The 26,275-nt window shown below is 43.6% G+C and overlaps 1 protein-coding gene across 1 annotated transcript in view; it reads left to right on the forward strand.

The window, feature by feature from the left end:
- SLC24A2 (solute carrier family 24 (sodium/potassium/calcium exchanger), member 2) overlaps window positions 1-26,275 on the forward strand; it is a 115,262-nt gene that overhangs the window by 52,041 nt on the left and 36,946 nt on the right. The window contains exon 5 of the mRNA XM_015427773.1: window positions 18,655-18,763. Coding sequence (XP_015283259.1) covers window positions 18,655-18,763 — 109 coding nt within the window. The remainder of the gene's footprint in view (window positions 1-18,654; window positions 18,764-26,275) is intronic.

Raw genomic sequence — 26,275 nt, forward strand, 5'->3', positions numbered from 1 at the left:
CTTTAACGTTTATAATCTATATGGAATGGATTTTTGCAGAATAAGATTAATGGTCCCTGGAACCCTGCACTTTTCTACCCTGTGTAACACCGGATCCCTGAAGTTCCACATGGAAGTTATCCCAGCACTGATAGCAGTTACTTGGATATGTCAAGGCTTGCAAATAGGCTGCCTGGCAGCAGCAGTTAAGGGGCATCTCAGCAACTATTCTCGCAGAAGAGTCCCACCGCATGGTGACTCATCGGTGATACATGAATCAGCATATATATATCAGCTCTTATGTTTAGGATCAGGTGATGATAGAATAATTTATTTGAACAATGACTGATGGACTGCAGAGAGAAGTAGGTCATATGAACACTGCAGGAAAGACAGTTTGTACTGGGTGGATATATATGGAATAAAGCATTGCGTATGGCCGAAGACTGATATCAGTTGCATTCTTTGGAGATCAAAATAAAAGTTCTTAGTCCTACAACATTTCCTCTCTGAACTTCTATGAAAGAAAAACTATAAAGAATGACAAGCACTCTATTATTTTTTTAAAAAATCACTGATTGAATGCCGTCGTTATTTTAGTAGTTTTACACTGCCATCCTAAGCAGTGTAATCCTAAGGCATCCATTTAACACCACTGAAGTTAATTGGCCTAGGAGGGTATAACTCTGCTTAGGATGCTGCTGTTACAGTGCAATCATGTGCGGAGTTGCTGTAGTCTAAGCCTATTAGTTTCAGTGGTACTTAGACTGGAGTTACGCTGCAGAGGATTGCACAGTGATAGTACAATTCTGAGGGGGGGGAGAGTGTTCAGGAAGCTGACCCCCTACTACCACTGGCACATTTGCTGCTAGTCAGACCCTTGCCAGCTGGCCAGGTGGGCATCCTGTCCACCACACGGTGATGTGGGTGATAAGGGGATGCTCAGGCCACGTTTCTTTATTGGGATTGGGCTGTCGCTGGGTCTTTTCTCTCTGTCCTCTGGCACTCGGGGGGGGGACGATTGGTGTGGAGAGTCAGTGGCTGCATCAGCAGGCACTGGTTGGCTATGTGTACTACTCAGAGGGACATCATTGGATGCTACTGCCTAATTGGTGGGTGTTGTCAGGATTTCTGTGGACTCCAGTGTGCTCACAGTACAGCCCTGTGCCTTGTGGAGGGGAGTGTGTTGTTCCCCATTGCTGACTGTCCATAGGGATCTGACCAGCAATGCCACTATTACACTGGCAGCTGACCACCTCTGCCAAGCCAGCCTTCAGGATTGCATTGCCTGATTCTTACTATTGTCTTGCTTGGTGTTGGAGCAACAAGGAAGTCCCCCTAGCCTTTGCTTCATGAAGAAAGAAGCACGATGTTATAATAGCATTTGATCATTGTTCTCACAAGCCCTTGTCAGTTTATAATGTATTTGCTTTTAAACTTGAAGCCTGATCCTTCATGCAAGTAATTTTGTATTTGTTAACTTATGTGGGGCTTAGCCGAGTAGGGTTTGCACAGTTACATCAGATCATATTCATTTTGCAAAGTATTTTTATTTTCTAAAATGTTGGTTACAAGTAACCGTAGTGCCTTTATATTTAGATTTAATTTAATTTAACCCTTTGAGCATCGCACACGAGCAGAGACCACCACCCCCGAAAAAGTGGCCATCCAACAAGCTGTTCCTGATATACAGGGCAACTTCAAGAGTGGCCTCCAGTACAACATACTGGACTGTAGTGGTGATGGAGTGAGAAGCCTTTTTATGGCTTACATTGTATCTAGCATGAGCTCAGCAGTGGGGGTGATTCGGTGAACTTCCCTCCTCTCATTGCTGCCTGCTATATGTCAGCTCGCTGCCATAGGGTCTGGTATGGGGGGGTGGCGCTGCTTGGAATGTTTTTGTTTCTGTTCTCTGGCTGTCCAGGTGATGCTCCTTTATCTAAATGTTTTATGTGCCTGATCTTGGTTCCTAGCTGTAACGTCTTCTCTGGGAACAAGGGGCCATTAGTTTCTGGCATGCCCTTTCTTATTCCTTGATTGGTTCCGTCACCCCTTTCAAACCTGTATATCTATTCACCCTGCGCTTTGTGCTTTAGTCTTAACACAGAATCGGAAGTAGAGATGGCCTGCCAATACTGTATCATAAACTTTCCTTCTGAAGAGCGAGTTGTTGAGTTTGATTGTTGCAGGAGTCTGACACTATAGCCCCTGAAATTGTGCCTACATACATCAGTGGATCCCCATCAATGGGTACGGAGGAAATTACCCCACTCTTTTCTGCTGGCAGAAGAACATGGTTAGGATGTAATCCTGGGTATGGAATCCTTTGTACTTTGCATGAAAGAATTCTGTGGATTTTAGATCAATTTCTGATGGAATTGAAGGATTGCTAAAGAACAACAGGGTGGTTGCAGAGAAGCTGAATGAATCATTTGCAGGAGTCTTCTCTGTGGGAAGCGTCAGAACTGCAATTTTCTGGAAGGATGGCTAAAGGACTGGGCTAGTTAGAGAGATGAGATGAAGTTTTAGGGCTCATACTCAAAAACCTGCAAAAGGTTGGTAAGGCAGGAAATTTCTCTACAACCGCCATGCTGATTATTTCCGCAGTAGGGCTGCTTTTATAATGTAGGTCTTTAATAGTGCTTTCCACCAATTTACCAAGAACAGACAGACTATTAGGGCTTTCAGAATGACTTGGAACTACCTGGCTCCTCTCTGGATCCCTTTTAAAAATTGGTGCTACACTAGCTACTTCCAGTCTTCTGGGACAAGAGGCCAGTTTTAGTAAGAAACTGCATATGTTTTGTTTGGAGACCAGTAATTTCACTTTTGAATCCTTTAATAACCTTCAGGTGTGTGTCGTCCCTGGGTGCTCTGTCATCATCCAGTGACTTTGTGTTTTAATTAGTTCATTAACAAGCATGTGGGTAAGGATGAGCAGGTAGGTGTTATATGTTTGAACTTCCAAAAACCTTTTAACAAAGTCCCTCACCAGAGGCTTTTGAGCAATGTTACCAGTCATGGGATAAGAGGATATTACTTCTTTTAGATCAGTGACTGCAGGAAATACATGGTATAAGTAAATTGAGGAAGCAAGCAGTGGGATCCCCTATAGAGCTGTACTGGAACGATTGCTATTTAACTTAATAACGTGAACGGGAATTGGAGTGATCTTCTTTGCTACGGCATTTGAAAATGATATATATTTCTGATCACTCCCAGTTCCAGCAAAGGATATCACAGAGGAAGAAAATGGTGCAGTGGCCCCAGGGAGCGAAGAGGAGGCTCGGGGGAGCCAGGGGTGGGGCTCTCCAGGCCTCCCCCGAGCCGCAGCGCTCTCTTGCAGGCTCAAAGGACCCGGGGACGGGGCTCTCCCGGCCTCCCCCGAGCTGCAGCGCTCCTGCGCGGGCTCGGGGGACCCAGGTGCGTGGCGTGGGGGACCAGGGGGCGGGGCTTGCTGCTGCGCAGGCTGCCAGAGCAGCGCTCCGGAGGGCTCCGGGGCGAAAAGACCCCTGTATATGCCTATCTTGCATAATAACCCTGTTGTTAATGAGAAAATTGAATAAAACTGATTTGGAAAATTACTATAAGTCAGCTGTGACTTGATGGCGTTTTCCACCACCAGTGAAGTTGATGAGCAGTAGATTCAAGAGAGAAAAGAAATTATTTCACACAATACGTGATTAACTTTTGGAACCCACTACCACTAACCATTGATGGAAAGGTGCGGTGATAGCATTACTGTGTGTGTGTGTGTGTGTGTGTGTGAAGTGCTGTCAAGTCGCAGCCAATTTGTGGTTTCCAAGGCAAGTGATTAAGCCTTCATCTGCAAAGTCTTCCTTGGTGCTCTCCCATCCAAGTACCAAGTACTGCTTCGCTTCCAAGATCTGACAAGATCGGGCTATACTATACCATTCCACACCCCTGCCATAGCTTAAATGGGAGCCATACAAATTCATAGAGGATAGGTTAATCATGGTGGACAGATGTCATGTTCAAAGGGGATGTAACTCTGTAATCAGTTCCTGGGAGAAAAGAGTAAGGGAGGCTGTTGCCTTCCTTCCCTGCTTGTAGGTTTCCCAGAGCCATCCGGTGGGGACTCCTTAGGAGCAGGAAGCTGAGTTAGATGGATCTCTGGTCCAGCAGGGCTTTTCTAATGGTTTTACTGTGTCTATATCATGCATCTTTTAATAAAAAGTGTCTTTAAACTTGACTATTTGAGTATATTTTTAATATAACACAAATGTGTACAGGATTAAAGCATATGTAAATATTTGGTTAACATAGTAAAGGTAAAGGTTCCCTTGCTTGAAAGCCAGTCGAGTCCGACTCTAGGGTTGCGGTGTTCATCTCCGTTTCAAAGCCGAAGAGCCAGCGCTGTCTGAAGACGTTTCCATGGTCATGTGGCCGGCATGACTAAACACCAAGGCGCACGGAACGCTGTTACCTTCCCATCGAAGTGGTACCTATTTACCTACTTGCAATTTCTTGCTTTCGAACTGCTAGGTTGGCAGGGGCTGAAACTGGAGACGGGAGCTCACTCCATCATGCGGCACCCGGGTCTTGATCTGCTGAACTACCGACTTTCCACAGCCTGCAGTTCAGCGTCTTAACCACTTGAGCCACCGCAGCCCCTTGGTTAACATAACCACCTTCAAAGCTGAGAACTGATCAGGCATTAGGAAGAAACTTATTGACAACATTAGTTATAAATATGCAACAGCTTTGTACTACACTATTTTCATCTTGGAGGAAGAGTTAACAGTTATTCCTGGACTTGCCTTGCAGATGGAGAAGCGGGTTGTCATAGTTGCTACCGTAGGTATATCATCTTTAATTATATCTCAATTGGAAATTGTGCCCCCTCCAGGGTCCAGCTGGTCTAGCACCACTGATTCAAGCTACTGTAAGCATGAGGCTGGAGTACTGTCGTGCGTGCACTTTATATATAGGGCTGCTCTTGAGCAAAACTCAGAAACTTTAATTAGCGTAGAATGTAGCTGCCCAGGTATTGGCACAAGCTTGTAAATTAAAAAATGGCTGGTAAAATCATATTAGTGATTTCTGCATTAGCTACCAATTCATTTCACAGTTCAGTTCAAGATGCTGGTTCTGACCTTTCAGCCCTTAACAGCTTGGGACCTATGTACTTGTTGGCAGTGTTCCCTCTAAGCTGAGTTAGTGTGAGCTAGCTCACAGGTTTTTAGCCTCCGGCTCACACATTATTGTCTTAGCTCAGGAAGGATGGCTCCGGAGCAAACTAACTTATGCAGCAGTCAATTCACCTGCTCACAACTTTAATGCCAGTAGCTCACAAAGTAGATTTTTTGCTCACAGGGCTCCGTAGCTTAGAGGGAACATTGCTTGTTGGGCTGCCTCTTCTGATATGAGGCCTTCAAACATCACGGCAGGAGATGCTGGTAGTCCCAGTGCCAAAGAAAAGTGAGGACTGTTTCTGCTTGAACTTAGGCTTTCTAAATAATGGCTTTATTCTGCTGGAATTAGGAGGCCAAAGAAGGGCAAGTGCACCATCTTTGCCAGCATTCAGACAATGCTGAAACAGTGAACTCTTCAGAAGGCCTTTGAGGTAGTTTTTGTTGTTGCTATTCTTTAGTCCTGGTAATAATGGTTTTTGGTGTTCTGTGTATCTGTTGATGGAATTAATGTAATGTTTCTTGGGTTGTGATTTTTACAAAGAGTATGTATGGAAATCACTTGGAGTGATGACTGTTTTCAGACAAGCAGTATATAAATATTTTTAAATAAACACAAAGGGGCACGGGAGGATCTAAGGAAAAACAACACATTGGCAGGTCCAGTCAATGTTGAAAGGGCTTGATGCCAGAGAACGGGGTAAAGAGACAATTCTCTCTTCTCCTGCTTGGGAGCTCACATCTGATAAAGTGCCAGAAGTAATTAGATGAAACGATGCTGCCGTCCCCAGTAGGAGTGAAACATTTTATCTGTAATGAAGAACTTTGTTCAGGCTTTATGTGCTTCATTCTGATTAACTGGCAAACAAGCTGCCATTATAGCGCATTCCCGTGGCAATAGCAATGTGAAGGAAAGTCGTCTTTCTGAATAAATGTCACATGGAGGTAATATGAATTAGTACAACATCAATGTTAAAAATAATTATGTTCTACATGTCAGTTTGGAATTATTTCAACATATCTTGTTTTGGCTAGTCTGAAAGGAAGTGATATCTGTGTCTTTTTCTCCCTCTCCCCTGATTTTTTTTTGTCTGTAACTGGACAGGTGTACTGATCAGCACACTGAACCTAAATCTATTTCCTTGAAACTATTTGTCCCCTTGTTTTCAATGGGGTTTACCTCCAAGTAAGGGTGCACAGATTTTTAGTCTTGTACCATGATCATAAATACATACATTTGAAATTCTTTGAAATCAGTTGTGTTAGTTCAAAGCACAGCTACTTTAGCATTGGTAGGTTGATTAATCTTAGTGTCCTAAGCACAGAACTTAGAGGGTATGTCCCACTGAAATCAGTAAAGTTATTTTCAAAGTCATTTGCTCTGATCCTGAGCTCATTGCATAAATATAGATTCCACTTGTTTTAACTTGCCTTCCACATCCCGATTTTTTTCTTTCTTTTAGCAGGGCTCATCTAGAGTGGGAAATTCATGGAAATTTCAGGATAGAGTTTGGGGAGGGGAGGGAGCTGAGTGGTGATGTGATGCCATAAAATTCACATTCTGAAGTTGCCGTTGTCTCCAAGGGAACTGATGCCGGTAGTCTGGAGATCAGGTGTGATTCTGGGAGAACCCCAGTCCCCACTAGGGTTGCCAGGTCCCCTTGTTGTGCCAGCAGGAAGATTTGTGGGGCGTTCCAGGATGTCCCTAATGCGATGATGTCACCTGGAAGTGACATCATCGTGTTGAGGATGTCACGCAGCATGCTCTGGTTTTTGGGCAAAACTCTATGGTAAAACCGGCTTCAAACCATAGAGTTTTGTCCCCAAACCACTGCTTTGCCATGCAACGTCCCCGATGTGATGATGTTACTTCCAGGTGATGTCACTGCATCAGGGACGTCATGCAGTGATGTCGCTGGTTGCCACCAGCCAGCTGGCTGGCAGTGGGCAGAAGCCCCAAAAACCAGGGGAACCCCTGCTGGGAACTGGCAACCCTATCATTCAGCAATATATGACTTTAGGAATCTCTGCATGTATTTGCTAAGAAAAGTAGCCATCTGAAGAGTAAAAAGGTAAAGAATGCTGAAATGCTCCTAATTAGGGTTGCCAAGTGCTTTTTGAGACGCAGCGGGGGACTCTTGGCTGGTGGCTGGAGTGCGCACAAGGCGCGCGGCGCACGCATGTCACCCGGAAGTCACGTGACGATGCTGGGCATGCTGGGGGCGGGGCCACGACCATCCGAGGGAAAACCATAGAGTTTTCCCGTGGATGACCGTGGCCCCGCCCCCAGCGTGCCCGGCATGCACGCGTCACTTGGTGACGTGCACATCGGGGTGGGGTTCCCCCTGGGGCCCGATCCGCCAGCGGCGGGGAACGGGCCTCTAGGGCGGGGGTTTCACCACTCCCCGGGGGGACTTGGCAAGCCCACTCCTAATGCAATATGATGTTTCTCCCATAGCCATTTTGTGATTGATTAAATAATGCTGTATAGGCCTTTGTACTGTCGTTGTCATTGTCTCAAAGGCATACTCAAATGTAGGTCTCAAAGGTATCTGAAGAAGTTAGCAGGAAAGCTCACACCCTGCCACTAATTTTGTTAGTCTTTAAGGTGCTACTGGACTCTTGCTCTTTTCTACTGCTACAGAAAGACTAACAGGGCTACCCATCTTGATCTTATACACACTGTTAACTACTAGATGTCCTACAGAGAGTGAGACATTCCAATCACAGTGCAAGTGGCTTGTCATGAAAGGCGTCAAAAGCTTGTCTCGTGAGTTAAAGGAAAAGAGCACTGTTTCCAGAAATTGTATAATCTCCTTCTGTGACAGGAATGCTCAGTATTTGGCAGATTGCCTTGTTGATGGAAAATCATGTCTAGAAACGCTGATAGACGATGAACTGAGCTCATCAAAGCTTGACTAAAATCCAAAGACTTCTAAACCATGATTACCACTGGGAGCTTAAGCTTCAGGGCATCTGATCCTGGAGGGGCTCTGAAGCAACTTTTTTTTTAATGAGTGAATTTTCAACAAAATTGATGGAGTTTTTAGTTATTAAAATAAGGCTATTTTAGTGTCACAATCATAAGCCAATGGGTTGAGGTACTTCATATTGACCTTAGAATATGCTCTTACCCGTTTCATGTGGCCTCAATATGTCCCTATAATTGATCAAATATCAAAATTTTCTCGGGGGCTTGCAGCACCCGAACCCTCAGCTGTATCGGCTTGCTGAGCTCGCCAGAATCTATTCATAGCCTACATTTTGGCAGCTGGATCCTCGACTCCTTCATTGGTGCATGGCTTAATAGTTCTACAGCTCAGCCCTTAGCCAATCAGAACCATAAAAAGACACCTGAATTCTCAATTCAGGCCCTTTGGACCTTGTTGGATGTTGACCTATTGTCACTGGTTGAGAAGGCGCCCCTATAACAGTTCAAGCTTCAGGGTCCCAAATATGTAGGTCTGCCACTGACTGGGAGAGCAAGTGCAATCTCTTTGTGTAAAATATTGCCTGTATAGTATACAGCAACAGAATTTCCACCAGCATGGAGTGTTGAATTAGGATCTGGGAGATCCTGGTTCATATCTCTACTCTGCCATGGAAGCTTACTGGGTGATCTTGGGCCGGTCACACACCCTTAGCCTAGCCTACCTCACAGGGTTGTTGTGATGATAAAATGAAGAAGGTAAGAATGTTGTAAGCCACTTTGGGTCTCCATTGGGGAAAGAAGAGGGGTATAACTATGAAGTAAATACTGTCCTTGGCTTTAAGGGTACCTCTGGTATAAGCAGCCTTCTTCTAAAGGAAGAGGCTCTTTCATTGAAGGAACTCTTCAAACTTGACTGAATAGATTGGTAAGGATAGAAACCCCCATAGCTTGTATTGCTTTCAGTGGCTGGGATAAGACGTTGAAGGAAGGGGTGTTTGCCTGGGATCTTAAGTTAGTTAGTATTGGCTTAAGATCTATTTTAGTTGAATACATATAAAGTTGTCCTAGACTGAGCGATTCATTGGCCTGTGTCACCAACTGTTGCAAAATCTGACTTTGTGTGTGTGTGTGTGAGAGAGAGAGAGAGAGAGAGTGTGTGTGTGTGTGTGAGAGAGAGCACCTGGAAGCCTGGGGGCCTGGAGGATATTCAGAGAGGTGGCTGAATAAAGCCTGCCCCTGCCTCCCGACTGCTGGTATTCCAAGGAGGTCTCCCATCCAAGTACTTGCCAGAGTTGGCCCTGCTTCACTTCTGGGATCTGACGTGATCGGGCTTGCCTGGGCTATCCAGGTCAGGGCAAGCCTGACTTCAAGCGGCCCTCTGGAACCCCAAAAATATTTTCCAGCCCAGCTATGTAGGAATCTCAGTCCTTTAGATGCAGTTGGAAACTGCAAGCTAAGCTAAATGCGCATCTGTGTGTGTGTGTGTGTGTGAGTTACTAACGACACTACAGTGGTGTATTTCTTCAAAAAGTCTGAAGTGAAGTTGAGTACAGGGTGGATAAAAAATTTTTTCCCTCTGCCGGCCATTCTTTCTCCTGAGTTTGGTCCCAAAGCCAGTATATCCTTTGACCTTCATAGCCGGGAATGGGAATTTTTCATACATTACACATTTTCTTGAGAATGTTTGTCAATAGAGTAGTTGTAATTTAGTTAACGTCCAAGTCAGTGGTCTTAGAACAGTGTCACACTGCTTAGGATGGCATTGTAAACATCTTATTATTTATGTGACACTTTCAAACTCCAGAGTGCTCCTTAGTCCTTGCTATACTAAAGTTACAGGTGAGGTTTTTGCCTTCCCTTATAATTCGGATCTTCTGGGTTGTTAAAGAAAGGATTTCTGGAAAAATTGAGGCACATCTGGTATAAGGAAGCTTTGTAGGACCCCACAAAGTGTCTCCTGGACAACTAGAGCTGTTCAAACTGTCCAGATCTCAATGTAAAGTGACACAGTTTAACAGGAAAATTGTCTAGTGACAATAATTGGACAAGGACAATGTGCAATTTTTGTGTCATGTGTCGTTGACGATTAAGAACACTACAGTTGCTGTGTGTGTGTGTTCATGCAGCTCCACAAGCAGAATGCAATGCCTTTCTCACAGTGCAAACAATATGGTCTGGGTGTGAGTGTGAGAGGTATTTACATGCACACAGACACACACACCAGACTTGTGTGGTTTCCACACAGGGGCCCCGGTCACACGGAAAAGTTGCCACGGAAGAGGCACAGAAGGTGGGCGGATTATCCGGGCGCGATCACACCCCAACATCTGGGAAGTGGAGCGCACCTGTGGCTTACCGCCGACACACCCGTGGCTTACCGCCGACAATGCAGATTTTAAAACTAGTACCACCAAGGTACTAGTAAGCGTTTGCCACGGGCTGCCTCCAGACGGCCATGGTGTGATTGCGCTGGCGCGTCTGATCACGTAATCGTGGATCAAACTATGCCGGGGCAATTAGCCACACCTCTCCCTCGCAATATCCGGCCCGTGTGCCCGAGGCCAGGGATGGACTTGTGTGGTTTCCCCATTGCCAGTGTGACTGATAAAGTGCAGCAGCAAAGGGACTAACACATGCAAGGTTTCCCCACAGTTTCCTGACTACAATCCCCAGAAGTGGGTATTCCCCCCCCCCCACGCCACCAGGTCTTTTGCAATTTTTCTCCCTCTTATATCTCTGTGAGAGAGGGAAGGCAGCATGATATAGCCTGGATCTCATCCGTTCTCAGAGGCTGAGTAGAGTCACTTCTTCAGGGTTGCCAGGTCCTTACCTGCTGATGGTGAGGGGGGGATTTGGGAGGCATTCTAGGGGTAGGTGGGGACGTCATCGATGCAATGACGTCACTTCTGGACATCAGGGCAATGCTCTACTTTTGGGGCAAAACTCTGGTAAAAATGGCTACCAAAAAGTGGAGTGTCGCCCCCTGACATCATTGAGGGATGTCTTTTTGGGGGTGGGATTCCTCCTGATGGCCACCTGGCTGGCGGTGGGCCCGAGCCTGCAAAAAGCAGGGGATCCTCCACCCCCACCTGGGGGCTGCCAAGCCTACAGTACTTGGAAGGGAGACCACCAAGGAAGACTCTGCAGAGGAGGGCAATCACAAAACACCTCTGTTTCTTACTTGCCTTGAAAGCCCATTGCAGGGTTCACCATAATCGGGCAGCAACTTGACAGCACTTTACACCCAAACATATGTCCACGAAGTAAATGGTTAGAGAAATATCCAGTGGTGTGCTGGAGCTGGCTTTTGACAGCCTATTGTTAAATTTTCTGGAATTTTGCAAGCAGGTTGAAAACTCATCAGGAGTCCTAAGATGCCATAAGGTGCAAAAACCTGCAGTCCATCAAGATGATTCAGACTTCCCCTAAGGGGGTGGGGAGTTCATTAGTTAGGGGGACTGTTAGCATTTCCAGGGGCATTGAGAATCAAACAATTCAGGTCCCCTTTGATTCCTGCTCCTTCCCAGCCTCCAGCTACCCTGCATTTGATTGACAGGAATGTGGCTGAGAGAAGTAGAAAAGAAAACCTGGACTGGATTCCACACCCCAATGGAAAGAAGATGCTTGCAGTATCTCCTCCAAGAAGGGTTGCCAAGTCCAGCCCGAAAAATTCTGGAGACTGGAGAAACAGGGTACAACTGTAAAGAGCTCAGAGTGGTGTACAGGGTTCACAGTTCTTTTTCACTTTAGCCCTACAACAACCCTCTGTGGTAGGTTAGGCTGAGCAAGTAGCCGAGAGTGGTCCTGGGAGTTTCAAATTAGAATAGGGATTTGAATTTGGGTATTGAGTGCTGAATGTCTCCAGGACTATTTTCCTGAGGTTTCCCCCAGATCATCTTCCAGACAAGCCCTTCATTCCTTTACACCCATTTCTAATAGATATGCCCACAACAGTGATAGTCAGTTGGTCTCTCCCACATTTCTCGGCAGGGGCTGAAAAGGGGTGTGGCTATAAAGCCAAGAAGAAAGCAGCAATCTGAAGGCTCAAAGGGAATCCATGCACGTTGCCAAGTTCAACTCAGAGGAACATATTTAGTTCTTCCTTTTGAAAATGTAGATGCCATCTCTCCTGAAACCTGTGCCAGGAGCTTGCCAAGAAAAACCAATACAATAAAATCATTAGGGGAAAAAAAAAGAATTAGCAACAAGCCAAGAAAAATAAGCCAGGGGCATAAAAACAAAATGAAACAACATTCAGCATCCTAAATTGATAGCTGGAAAACTGTCCTCAGCCCAGAAACAGACAATAAAAGCTGCTGTAAAAGATGGAACCCCTCAGTCAAAATTCAGAAAGATACTTTCAAAGGGCAGCCATTTGGGTGTGCAGTAGAACAGCTTGATTCAGGTCCAGTAGCACCTCAGCAACCAACAAGACTTTGAGGGTATGCACTATTGCAATCAGTAGGGCTGAAGCTGAAAGAGGTTTCAGTTTAATGAATATAATTTGATGAGGGTGAGAAATAGTTTAACAGTAGATCACATATCTGATTTAATGACAAGAAATTTATTGGGAAAGGGGTTAGCAGATTGTGACGCAACTCAATTTGTCACATCATGGTTGAATTGCAACCATAAGTTCCTTATGGATACAAGAGTTCGGCAAAAAATAAACAAAAGCATTATGTGAGAATGAACTGGCTATATGGAATTTACAATAAAGAGTATTGTATTTTTATTATTATTTGTAAATTGTATTCTATACATCCTTTATATCAGTCAAATTTATAATAAAGTTATGTACATTTGGAGATCCTGTCACACCTATTCGGAGATCCTGTCACACCTATTGTTACAATGATATGTTGATACGATATTCAGGTGCCAGTTTTTTTAAAAAAGCCTCCAGATGATGGTGGAAGAAATGGCCACTGTTTGGAAAATGGCTGCCATATGGGCAAGTCCTGGAACATCCAAACTTTCCTACCTACACAGCAATCGTCCAGGCTTTGCTGTGATCTTTCCCAAAACTTTGGAACAAAGCATGTTTGAGAAAGATTGGAGAAAAGCCAGGGAAACCCTGAAAATTATATAAAACTATGGTGCTGGAGAAGCCTCTTGAGAGTCACTTGGACTGCAAGAAGATCAAATCAGTCAATCCAAAAAGAAATCAACCCTGACTGTTCCCTGGAAGGCCAGATAATGAAACTGAAGCTCAAATACTTTGGCCACCAAAGGAGAAGGGAGCACTCACTGGAGAAGACCCTAATGCTGGGAAAGATTGAAGGTCAAAGAAGACGGGGACGGCAAAGGATGAGATGGTTACACAGTGTCATAGATGCAATGGACATGAAATTGAGCAAACTTCAGAGGATGGCAGAAGACAGGAAGGCCTGGTGTGATCTTGTCCATGGGGTCGCGAAGAGTCGGACTCGACTGTGCGACTGAACAACAACAACAACCACAGTGCTGAGGGGAAGCAGGAAGAAAACTCGCTTCCCAACACCATTGTACCAGGGGCAGATAACTCATGTGAAAATGGCCCGTAGCAGGAATTTGTGCCTGCATGCACACTGTTTACAGTAACCTATTTCTGCACACAGCTTGTATTCTCTGGATAATGCCACTGATGAAATTATATATATCTAAATGCTTTCTCTTTAAATAAAATCCTGGTAACTGTAATTTTTGCATTGTGAGGGTTCAAAAGCTATAGTAAAAGATAATTGTGTCATATCAGTATTTGAAAGGCATGGAACACAAGAACAAAGAGTGATCAAGAGACAGGAGGAGGTCCTCTCTTTTACAAACAAAGGTAGTCTTTTCTCACGTAAACTTTTCTTCACCAAGAAGTTTTCACCTAAATTAAGATAAATTGTTAAGGCGCTGTTCATTCTTGACTTACTGTAGTAAAGAAATGGACAACTTATTTGTCGTGTTAGTGTCATAACTGGTTTGTCCTCAGTTCAGCCTTTGAAGATTGGAACTGCTGACCCAGAAGAAGTTTTTAGATACCTAATCTTAATCAGTGTCAAAAAGCAGAGATGGTTAATTTCCCTTGGAGATTGTGCTGTACACTGTAACACTGGTGATCTGGAGTGGGAAATGAAGTCATTAAGCCAACTGTACAAAAAGGTATAGGTGTTACATTTCATATCCAGTTTTATGAAATAAGCTTCATGTTTTCATTTTATGAGCTATTATGTTGCTTAATTTGTCCCAAGTTGGAGTGAGACTGAAGTTAGACCAGGTCATGTATTTTATTGGACTGTTGTATGTTGGAGGGTGATGCAAGCTTCCATTTCTCACAGACCTCTGGGATGATCCTGACAACTCTTTCTGTCAGATTTGATGGGGAAAACCAGTGCACTTTTCATTTGCATCAGGTAGCCATGTTGAAAGTGAAACTTTTTAAAATTTTCCCTCAGCTGGCTCAAAAATGAGCCCAACACTCTACGGTTTGTCAACATTCCTGGTGTCATGTAAAACTGCCAGTTCTGCTTGTAGTGTTGTGACAAGCCAAGTGTTGATATGAACACACACAAAAAGAGTAGCCATTAGAAGCAGAAGAGATTTGTGTTGCAACTCTCCATCTAGCCCTTTGAATTTCTTATTCAGTGCCAGAATTCTCCCAGGTTTTTTTAAAGGCATGGTGCTCTTGTCCAGTGCATTTGCACAGTCAGCTCTGAAGGGCTGTTTATATATGGAAAAGATGACATTGGATCGTACTGCGGACACTCATTGAAAAAGGGTAACTATGGCTATGGAAGGCTGAGATTTGAAAAATGACGTCACCAAGGTACCATCATTTTCAATAATTATTTCTGGCATAACAACCCAGAAAACTAAGTTGATCTCGGGCCTGCTTGTGTGAAGGGGGAGTTTGTTGCTATAACCTTAGAGGAACTATGCAGACATCACCATCAGGGTAGACAGAATAAACTGCCCCCCCCCATTCACCACAGTGTTTGCAAACAGAACACAATCATAAGCTTTACCTGTGCAATGATAGATTCTGCTCCTTGCATGGCTCTGTACAGATGTTTTGCCGAGTGCTCATGGGACAGGAACTGAACCAGCAGCCACAATCCTACTCCCTCATATGTGTGTCCAGACTACAAAATAATAACATGTGGACATTAGTTGGATATCATTGATAGAGCTGCCAGTCTCCAGGTTGTGACTGGAGATCTCCTGGAATTACAGTGGGTCTCCAGGGCTGCAATCACACACACTAAATAATCCACTTTCAATGCACTTTCCAATCTGATTTTACTGTGTGAACTGGCAAAACCCAGTTGAAAAGTGGATTGAAAGTGGATTATTTAGTGTCTGTGATCACAGCCCAGGTAACAGAGATCATGCCCCCTGGAGAAAATAGTTGCTTTGGACTCTATGGCATTATACGCCATTGAAGTCCTTACCCTCCCCAAAGCCCACCTTCCAGAAGCTCTACCCGCAAAATCTCCAGGAATTTCCCAACCTAAATTTTAAGTTCATAACCTGGGATCCTCCAGTCTGGTCTAGTGATTAAGAGCGGCGGGCTCTAATCTGGAGAACCGGGTTAGATTCGCCACTCCTCCACATGAAGCCAGCTGGGTGACCTTGGGTCAGTCACAGTTCTCTCAGAGCTGTTATCTCAGGAGCAGTTCTCTCAGAGCTCTTTCAGTCCCTCATACATCACAGGGTATCTATTGTGCAGAGAGGAAGGGAAGGTGATTGTAAGCCACTCTGGGACTCCAAGTGAATGATGGAGTATAAATCCAACTCTTCTCCTCCTCCTCCTCCTCCTCCTCCTCCTCCAAATGGTCCTTCTGTATAGACCTGTTCACCAGTTTCTCTTAACCCAGCAATTATTAATGGAATCTAACCCCAGCCCTGGTCTGACCTGGATAGCCCAAGCTAGCCTGATCTCATTAGATCTTGAAAATATTTGGATGGGCGACCACCAAGAAATACCAGGGTCATGACATGGAGGCAGGCAATGGCAAATCACCTCTGAATGTCTCTTGCCTTGAAAACCCTATGGGGTCACCATAAGTCAGCTGTGACTTAACAGTACTTCCCACCATCACCAACCTCAATAATAGCAAAGGTTTTTTAAAGTTTAGAATGGCTGTAGCCTTCCACCTTCTCTGGTTAGGTTCTGCAAATGTGCAAAGCAGTTCTGTTCCAGCAGGCATTCACTCACTGATTTTAACAGTGATGATTCTAGCATATATTCTGTTAAGTCCCAGATGTCCTGGTTTCTTGAGTTTCTTGGGGTAACAATTTCAAAATGTCAAGACAAATCATCCTTTTTCCTTCAAATGGCTTTACTTATTGCAGGCTTAATATGAGGCAAATTGATGTCTAAGATGTAGTCTGGATGAGTCTTCTATGGCCATTTCTAGAAAATTTGGCCAAGTAAAGTTCTGAGTTATAAAATAGCAGTGTGGCCCAAAACTCTAGAGAGAGCCAAATAACTTTTATGCTGTCGCAACACTTTTGTTCTTAATGCACATTTTCAAGGTGTTTGCATGCTCCATCACCCACTATTCTTTTGTCTTTCTTTTTCCCTTTCTGTTCACGCTGCCTCACTTTGGGGAGAAGGATGATTTGATGCTGACGGTAGGCAGCAACTTGTATCTTTTTTATCTCAAGGTGCCTTCTTTTGAAAAGTTGTAGATTAAAAGTGTTCCATACTATTGTATTTCTACTACTGCCGATCAAGGAATTCTGTTGTTGAAACGACTAATTCCATCACTCTGCTTGATTTGTGGGTTATGTAGGAAATGAATGTGTACGGAAGGCATAAGAACATAAGAACATAAGAGATGCCAATGTTGGATCAGGCCAAAGGCCCATCCAGCCCAACACTCTGTGTCACTCAGTGGCCAGAAATACCAGTGCCATCAGGAGGTCCACCAGTGGGGCCAGGACATTAGAAGCCCTCCCACTGTTGACCCCCCCCCAAGCACCAAGATGACAGAGCATCACTTGCCCCAGAGTCCCTATCTATACCTTGTGGCCAATAGCCACTGATGGACCTCTGCTCCATATGCTTATCTAATTCCCTTTTGAAGCTTAAGTTTTATATCCAACAAAATGTTTCCTGAATGGCTTTGCACTTAGGGTTGCAAACTCTGTCTTGGGAAATACCCTGGAGATTTGGGGGCGGTGCCTGGGGTGGGTGGAATTTAGGGAGCTGATGCCATAGCGTTTCTCACCAAAAGAGCCATTCCTCCAGGGTATGTGATCACTGTAATCTGGAGATCAAGCTGCAATTCTGGGAGGATTCCAGCCCCCATTCAGAGGCTGGAAACCCTGATTTCACTGGCTAAATCTTGTTCATTTTTATTGTTTCAACTTCAACAACTTCAACAAGTTTTTGCAAGCCATTGCAACTGGTAATCATTTTCCATATCATGAAACAAGCCGATTTACAAACCATTATGTCTATCAAGTGACTGTAGGATTGTATAGCTGCATATCATACCACAATGAAGCCCTCCCATGGCTCCCCTTTTTTAGGATAGAGTTGGACCTCAGGTCCAGGTATGACTACAACATGCCCATCCTAGTAATTCTGGATGGCTCAAATGTATGAATTTAGTCCAATATTTTAATCAGTGCAGAATTCCCAGCTGCTAGGTATCATGGGAAATGTTTTCCCACCATGCTTGCACAGCAGCAAGTAAGTAAATCACCAGCCATGGGAACTACATTGCTACTCGTCTGCAGCCCTCTCTTGCAGTTCTTTTGTATGCTCATGGCAGCAGTCAGGGCCTAACAGGGCCCATACCATGGCACATTCCTCCCAGCGCTGTTTATCCCCCGTGAATGTGACAGGATAGGCTTGCATGGAGGTACTATGTAAGGAGCCTAATTCTCTCTGGTTTTTTTTTTTTTTTTTTTTGCTGGATGTTTGGAAGATAGTGAGCAAAATAATCCAGGTTCTTCAAATTATTTCTGGTACAAATTATCACCCCGCCCATGTCTATTTGTAATTCCTTTATTAAAAAATACTTTAATGAGACCCAGAGAGTGAAAATCCATCATCCTGGCATTATGGAAACCTATAAAGTATTAATATTTATCTATTTGCTTCGTTTATACCCTGCCTGTCTCCCCAGTCGTCCTCCTCGCCTCTGTTTTACCCTCACAACAACCCTGTTAGGCTGAGAGTATGTGACTCACCCCTTGGCAGAGAGGGGATTTGAACATGGATCTCCCAGATCCTAGTTCAACATGGTAACCACTACACAACATTGTCTTTCATGTAATGCTACCACTTATAAAACTACTTGTAATACTACTCATAAAATTTATTTATATTTTATTTATTATTCAACTTATACCCCGCCCTCCCCACTACGCAGGCTCAGGGCAGCTTACATGCATTAAAACATTATACATAGTATATAAATAACAAAATCCGGTAAAATCATCATGAAACAATTCAGTTGATCTAATTGAGAGTTGGGTCTTTTGTCTCTCTTGATATATGAAGGCAACATTTGCTTTTCTGTACAAATCGCAGCCTCATAATGCATGAAGCAGATCTATTTTCAGAAAAATCATTCTTTCTCTTGTCTTTTTTTTCTCCTTTAGACTAAGCCGCGTCTCCAGCGGGGTGGCAGTTCTGCATCTTTGCACAATAGTCTAATGAGGAACAGCATTTTCCAGCTTATGATTCATACCCTTGACCCACTTGCAGAAGGTATCACTAACTTCTTTTATTCTTCCGCATTACTCTCTTCTTTGTCTCTATCTCTCTCAGATTAATTCTTCGTAAAATTATCTTCAGCAGCTAATGCCTTTTGTCTCCTATTTTCTGTAGACCCAGATCACAAATGTGTGCAACCGCAGGCCTTCTATTCACAAGGCCTGCACACTTATAAAAGCCCATAGCACAAAAGCACTTGTTTAAGTACCTGATTTAATATAGGGGCTGCTTAATTTATAACTCTTCCTTCGTCTAGATTTAAATAAATAAATGTAGATATTTTTGTGTGTACACATGTGCATGTTCTGATGGCATAGATGGCGCCTGCTGTTAAACTTGCACTCTGCGATAATGCTTTTATTTGCAATGCTAACATTTCTAGAACAATGTGAAGAAGGAAGAAGTCATATACTACTCATTGTGTAAATAGGCCTGATAATTTCCAAACTCAAGTGATTGCAAAAATTAAAAAGATCCTCAGTGGCTTGGGAGCCACATGTGGTCTTTGACGTGCCACTTGTGGCTCTTCTGAGGCTTTTCCTCAACATGGCACCTGCCCTGTGTTTCAAGAAAGTGGGCAAGGCTCATTCTAGATGACACTTATGGTTGGCAGCTTGGCAAGGTTTCCACCTTGAAATGGCTGCTGCCAGAGGAACAGGTAAGCTGCAAGCCTTTCTGAGGTGCAGTCTTCATGCCTGGGATGCAAATAACTGTGAATATGGCTCTCCATGACTCATGGAATAAGCATTACTACTTTGTGCTGTTAACGCAAGGAAACCAGGTTCTACTTGAAAACCATTTTGTTCCAGTTTAATAATGTAATGCATCTACATTTTTTTCTGAAACAGAGATCCCATCTTCTTATTTTTATTTTCAATCATTCAAGTTAACATTGATCAATGAAAAGGGGGAAATGCTCCTGTTACATCTTAGATGTTATATGCATCATCGAGGCTTAGCTCAGACGAACCTGTTGTATATGTGATGTTTTGAATACACTTCCAAAAATAATCAAGGTTCCCTGGGTGCTGATAAAACTACATCACTGTCAGAGGAAGACCACAATTCAATCACCATGCTCAACAACTGATTTATAATAATTGGTCTGAAATGTGAATTCTGTAATTGTAACGTAAAAAAATTAGAAGTGATTGATCAGTACCTTTCAGCCCTTTAAAAAACAGTTAAGAGCCTGTGTCATACCATCGTTGTTGCATTGTTTTCCTTTTGAGGGATGTGTGCACTGACCAACACACAGAGGTGTCCAAGCAGGCACAATGTATTGTGTAGCAAGTACAACCACAATGTACCACTTGCTTTTACTTCATGTGCTATAACTAAAAAAGCACTAAAACACTGTGGCTGGGATCTACTTTAGTGTTTCAGTGGCCAGGATGGTTTCCGCTCATGCAGCACAAATTTCGTACACCCTTCCCAAATTATTGCTCATAGAGTCAAGGGATCCTCAGGAACAGCATTTCGGGGGGCATTGTGGGCCACAACAGGAGGGGAAGGTGAGAAACTCCTGCTCCATGGACAGAGTTTATTCTGTCTCTGGAAACACTTCGGTATATCCAAGCCTTTAAATGGTATGTTATGATTTACAACTGGGCTGTTCCTTGACTGAAAGTGAGCTATGCCTGTGGAAACACTGTTCCTTTTTGAAAGCATTCTTAAAAGGAAAAAAAGAGAATGAGACAAATGTACGGAGAGAGGCAATGAACAGGCAGGAAAACAGTAGAGAGGAGAGTAGATGAAATAAAAAAGAGCATATAAAAATGCAGAATGGGAAGGCAGCTGACCAATTGCATGTTACTATTCAGACTGTAGTTTAACTCACAGGTAGATGTGCCCTGTGATCAATTCTCAAGGCACTTGGGCCAGCTTCAGCCCCATTTTTGCCTGATTATATATGCAAGAAACATGCCTGATACAGTCTTGAAAATCTGTATGCTTGGAATTATGTTACACATTAGCAGGGGTCATTTGGTAGAAAAAGAGGTACAGGAGCTCATTAGCATAACTCATTAGCATAACTTATTTGCATATGCCACACCCCCTGGCATCACTGGGAGTGTGTCAGAAGGCAACACCCACCACTCAGGCTCCACTGGACTGTTTTGGATTGCTAGCTATTGGGGGGGGGGGGGCAGGGGGGGGAACGTGCAGATCTGACCTCACAGAGGAGGGAGAGCTTGTACCTGAATAAAACTTGGTCTTAAAGGTGCCACTGGACTGTTTTGGACCATGGGGGCTGGGGGGGGTTTTCTGCAACTTACCTGGCTCCTTCTTGCTCTGCGTGAGGGCTGCTGGGAGCAGGGGGCAGGGCTTGTTGCATGTGCCCGCCCCCTAGGCTCTTTACTGCCGGAGCTCCGCTCCTGTGCGCTCCTGCAGGAAATGACCCCTGCACATTAGGAATATTAAGCCCTTAAAGTAATGTGAGTTTATCATTTTATTTTAATTATTTCTGGTTAAATAAAGTAAAACATGTTGTCAATATCACCATATCCTAAAATCGTAGGAAGCATTTTCTGACCCACATATTTCTGTGATGCAACAGAGTTGTACACAAACCAAGTCATCTACTGATGTCTGACATACGGTTGCCAGGTCCCCTTGCTGCACCAGCGGAGGGATTTGGGAGGTGTTCTGGGATGTCCCTAACACAATGACGTCACTCAGAAGTGACATCATCGCATCAGGAACTTTGTGTGGCAATGCTCTGGCTTGAGGGCAAAACACTATGGTTTTAGGCCAAATTTACCATAGAATTTTGCCCTCAAACCAGAGCGCTCCGTGCGATGCCCCCAACATGATGATGTCACTCCTGGGCAACATCACTGCATCAGGGATGTTGCATGGGGATGTGGCTGAAGCCCCAAAAACTGGGGGAAACCCCACTGGGACCTGGGGACTGACAACCCTAATCTGACATAAGTATTCAATTGCAATTTTTATTTTATATTTTGTATATATTTACAAGATGAGAAAAGATGGGGGGGAACAGCATAAACATTAAAGATCACATACACACCACTCAAAAAAAATGTAACAGTTACATGTATGTATGTATGTATGTATGTATGTATGTATGTATTTATTTATTTATTTATTTATGGGATTTATACCCCGCCCTCCCTGCTGAAGCAGGCTTAGGGCAACTTACATAAAAGTGTTAAAACAGTGTAAAAACATATAAAATCTAAAGTGCAAGGCATGCATACATTCCTATGTGATGGCAGTCATAATCCAATGTTTTCATAACAGGAGTCAGTTAGTACAAACTTGAATGATAAAGACAATCCTAGGGAGGCTCCAAGTTATATCAGGATGTTAAATGTGGTCAAATGCCTGGTGGAAGAGCTCCGTCTTGCAGGCCCTGCAGAATTGAAGTAAGTTCCGCAGGGCCCTGGTGTCCTCAGGGAGCTTGTTCCACCAGTGCAGTGCTGCCACATAAAAGGCTCTAGCCCTGGTAGTGGCCAATCTGTCCTCTTTAGGGCCAGGGAGCTCTAGGAGGTTTTGTGTCCCTGAACACAGTGCTCTCTGGAGAACATGTGGGGAAAGGCGGTCCCTCAGGTATGCTGGCCCCTGACCATATAGGGCTTTATTTTATTTTATATTTTATTTTTAAATATATAAATATATGCAAAGTGTAAATCTTTCATTGAGTAATACACTCCCAATAGATAAAATACCTACCCAGCATAAATCTCAGTGAGATAAGCAAGCTGTTAAAATGTTTTTATTCACAATTCACTGAGACAAACAGAATATAAATTGCTACAATACAAGCCAGCCATTCTCTTCAATTCAACATAGAAAATGCAAAACACATGTTATTAGCATGACTTCAACATCATGAATTATACATGCAAACAAGGGTATCTCCTTACTTTCTATCCAGACCTTCTCATCAGGAAGACGTATTGTTGTATTCATAAGAGAATTACATGGTTATAGAAATCTACTGTCAAATAACATTCCCTTTATCATAATTCACAGAATGACTACCAATTTTCGGTTTTGTAAAAAAAAAAAATAAGCAATAAATTATAACAACATAGACCTTACAACTAACCAGTCAGGTATTGTTCACAAGAGCTCATCAGAGACCTAAGGAGAAATTCGTTCCTTAGCTTTGTCATTCCAGAACACTATAAACACAGTCCAGTATTCCATACATTTATTTGAGATATCCAAAGAGTTTCTTAGAGTCCTTTGATAATCAGTTAACTTAATGAGCAAGACGTTATCCCAAACAGAATTAAGCTGGAGGCACTGGCTTTTTCGTCTAGCAGCAATAGTTAATTTAGCTACCACAACAAGAGTTAATACATGTTACAAATAGGCAGGGGTCATTTCGTAGAAAAAGAGCGAGGGGGACTCATTAGCATAACTCATTAGCATATGCCACACCCCCTGACATCACCGGAAGTGTGTCCTCCCCACAGCCGGCGGCGACCTCCAGCGGGCACCAGCAGGGAGCTCCAGGCCCCGCCCTCCCGCACCTCACCCAGGGGGATGGCGTCCCCCCGCGTCCCCCCCAAATGACCCCTGCAAATATGACAAAGCCATGTGACCTTTTATGTAACCCAGCAGTATGACTTTAGGATCATGAGATAAACTGAAATTTAGAGAATCATTTATAAAGTGGATTACAAAATCCCAAAAAGTCCGGATTTTTGTACAGCACTGAAAGATATTGAAATAAATAAATAAATAAATAAGAACAGAATCAGCTCCAGCCGATCCATCTCTCCAGCAGCAAGCTTGTACATTATATGGGATAATATGCATTGAAACAGACACTTTATATTTATGTGGTCTATGATGCTTCAAACATGCCATTACATTAAACTAATTTTAGCAATTTGCCATACTTTTCTGATCCAGTTTTTAACAACTAGATTTTCAGCATTTCTTATTTTTTGCTATTAACATCTTATCAACTAATATTAAATCTAGAACCATATTTATATGCTTTTTCTACATAATTGTTCATTATACCTAAAAAGATAACTTTGGAAGATTTCAGGATTCTGATCTTCAATGTGTGATTAACTTCCATGATACCTTTGCAACAAAATTTATTTATTTATTCAAAACATTTATTAGCTGCCTTTCTGCCTTACAGAACTTGGTGGCTTGGTGAAATACATAAAACAGAATACATAAAATTCATGAAAAACTAAAATTTAAATCCAGAATTTACGGCTGCCAGTAAATTAAATGCTGTCCTTCATAAAACTGTCTTCAACTGCCTCATACAGAACAAAAGTGAAGGGGGGGGGCAGGTGCAACTCCTTGGAGAGGTTGTTCCATAATCGTGGGGCTGCCACTGAAAAGGTCTCTCTCTTGTGTACCCACTAGACAAGCTGCTTTGGTTTATGGGACAGTCACAAAGGCCTCTCCCTGTGATCTTAATTCCCAGGCAGAAAATCTATGAACAATTAGGCAAAACTACCATATGTGCAAGTAGTCAACAGAGATCAAGGTGTACTAGGGTTGCCAAGTGTGAATTCAGCCGCATCCACGTCGCCCGGAAGTGACGCGAGCACGCCGGGCATGCTGGGGGCGGGGCCATGACCATCCGAGGGAAAACCATAGAGTTTTCCCTCGGATGACCGTGGCCCCACCCCCAGCGTGCCCGGCGTGCCCGCTTCACTTCCAGGCGACGTGCACGTCGGGGTGGAGTTCCCCTTGGGGCCCAGTCCGCCAGCTGTGGGGAACGGGCCTCTGGGGCGGGGGTTTCCCCGCCCCCTGGGGGGACTTGGCAAGCCTAAGGTGTACTTCTAGCACTCATGAGAATGACTCCAAACCATTTGTTCAGTTTATGAAGGGCAAAGAAGAGTGTGTGTGTTTATGGTTTATAAAAATTATCTTTTCTTGTTTATACAAAAGGCATTAACATGTCCTCCAGAAAATAATTGCCGTTTTCTGATATTGTTTAAGCATTTTCTGCCATCATTTATATGAGATTAGTCCTGTTTTTTACATTTGTTCCAAAGAGTCAACACTAATACAGTTTCAATAGACTCTTCATCTTCTTGGTATTATATGATATGTTGTCAAAATTTGTCAAATGTATACAAAGCGTAAGTATCTATCCAAAGCAATCCATCATACATTAATAATTTAAAAAACTGTGTCATTGTTTTTTCCTATTGTCATCCTATTAAAGCAATAACAGCCTTACCTCTGGGCATTTCCTAAACACTGGAACATTTACTGAGCCATCCAATTCTCCCAGCTAATTTGTTTCTCTGATGAGAATTTATAAGAATGATGCCAAATAGTAGCACTTATATGCTACAGAGTGTTCAAAGCACTATGCATAAATTAATGTGCCACAACAAACTTATATGATAGGGCAGGATATTATTCCAGTATGATAGATGGAGAATTGGAGGCTGAAGCTACTTAGTGAGTTCCTAGCATAGGGGAGATTCAAATAGGAGGATTTCTGATTCATGCTGTGCTGTATCCATATAACAAACCCACTTAATTTATTTACTTTCTTCCCCCAATGGGGACTCACAACAGCTTACTTCATTCTCTTCTTTTCCTGTGTGAGGTTGGTTAAGCTGGGAATGTGTCAGTGGACCAAAGTAACCCAGTAAGCCTCCATGGGAGAGTAGGGATTCTAACCTAATCTGACACTCTAACCACTACACTACAGAAAAATCCATATTGTCTAATTAATCCTGTCCCTGAATATCCTGTGCCACTAATTCGGAGAAGATGATTCTGCAAAACCTTGGGACAGCAAAACTATTGATTTAAACCATTGATTTGCTGTCCCAAGGTTTTGCAGAGTCATCTTCTCAGAATTAGTGGCACAGGATATTCAAGGAGGGGATTGATTAGACAATTCAGATTTTTCTGCCCTTCAATTGAAGCCGTTTGAAAGTTGGATTGCTATTTGGTATGCATACATATCCTCAACTATTTTGGTAGTACTGGGTTCAGGGGTCATTTAGTAGAAAAAGAGCTGCAGGAGCTCATTAGCATAACTTATTAGCATATGCCACACCCCCTGACATCACGGGAAGTGTGCACCAGCCCCTCTGACAGGCAGAAGCACCTGGGATCAATTCTTTCCCCCCTCTCCCTTCCCTTCGCCTCCAAGTCGGGTGAAGGAAAAGGGGAGGGGGAGGATCTCAGGCGCTTCTGCCTGACAGAGGTGCTGGCGTGCCCACAGCCAGCCTGGGTGAATTATAGAATCATAGACTCATAGAGTGGGAAGGGACCTCCAGGGTCATCTGGTCCAACCCCCTGCACAATGCAGGAAATTCACCAATGCCCCCCCACACCCCACTGACCCCTGTTCCACACCCAGAATATGATTTAAAAAAAAATCCAGGATCACTGGGGGGCAAACTGGCCTGGAGAAAAATTGCTTCCTGGCCCCAAAGTGGCAATCAGCATTTCCCTGGGCGTGTAAGAAAGGGCCACAAAAACTAAGCACTGATGCAACCCTTCCTGCTCTACCTCTCGTGATTTGCC

The sequence above is a fragment of the Gekko japonicus genome, unplaced genomic scaffold (assembly GCF_001447785.1).
Source record: "Gekko japonicus isolate JY-2015 unplaced genomic scaffold, Gekko_japonicus_V1.1 scaffold487, whole genome shotgun sequence".
Lineage (NCBI taxonomy): Eukaryota > Metazoa > Chordata > Lepidosauria > Squamata > Gekkonidae > Gekko > Gekko japonicus.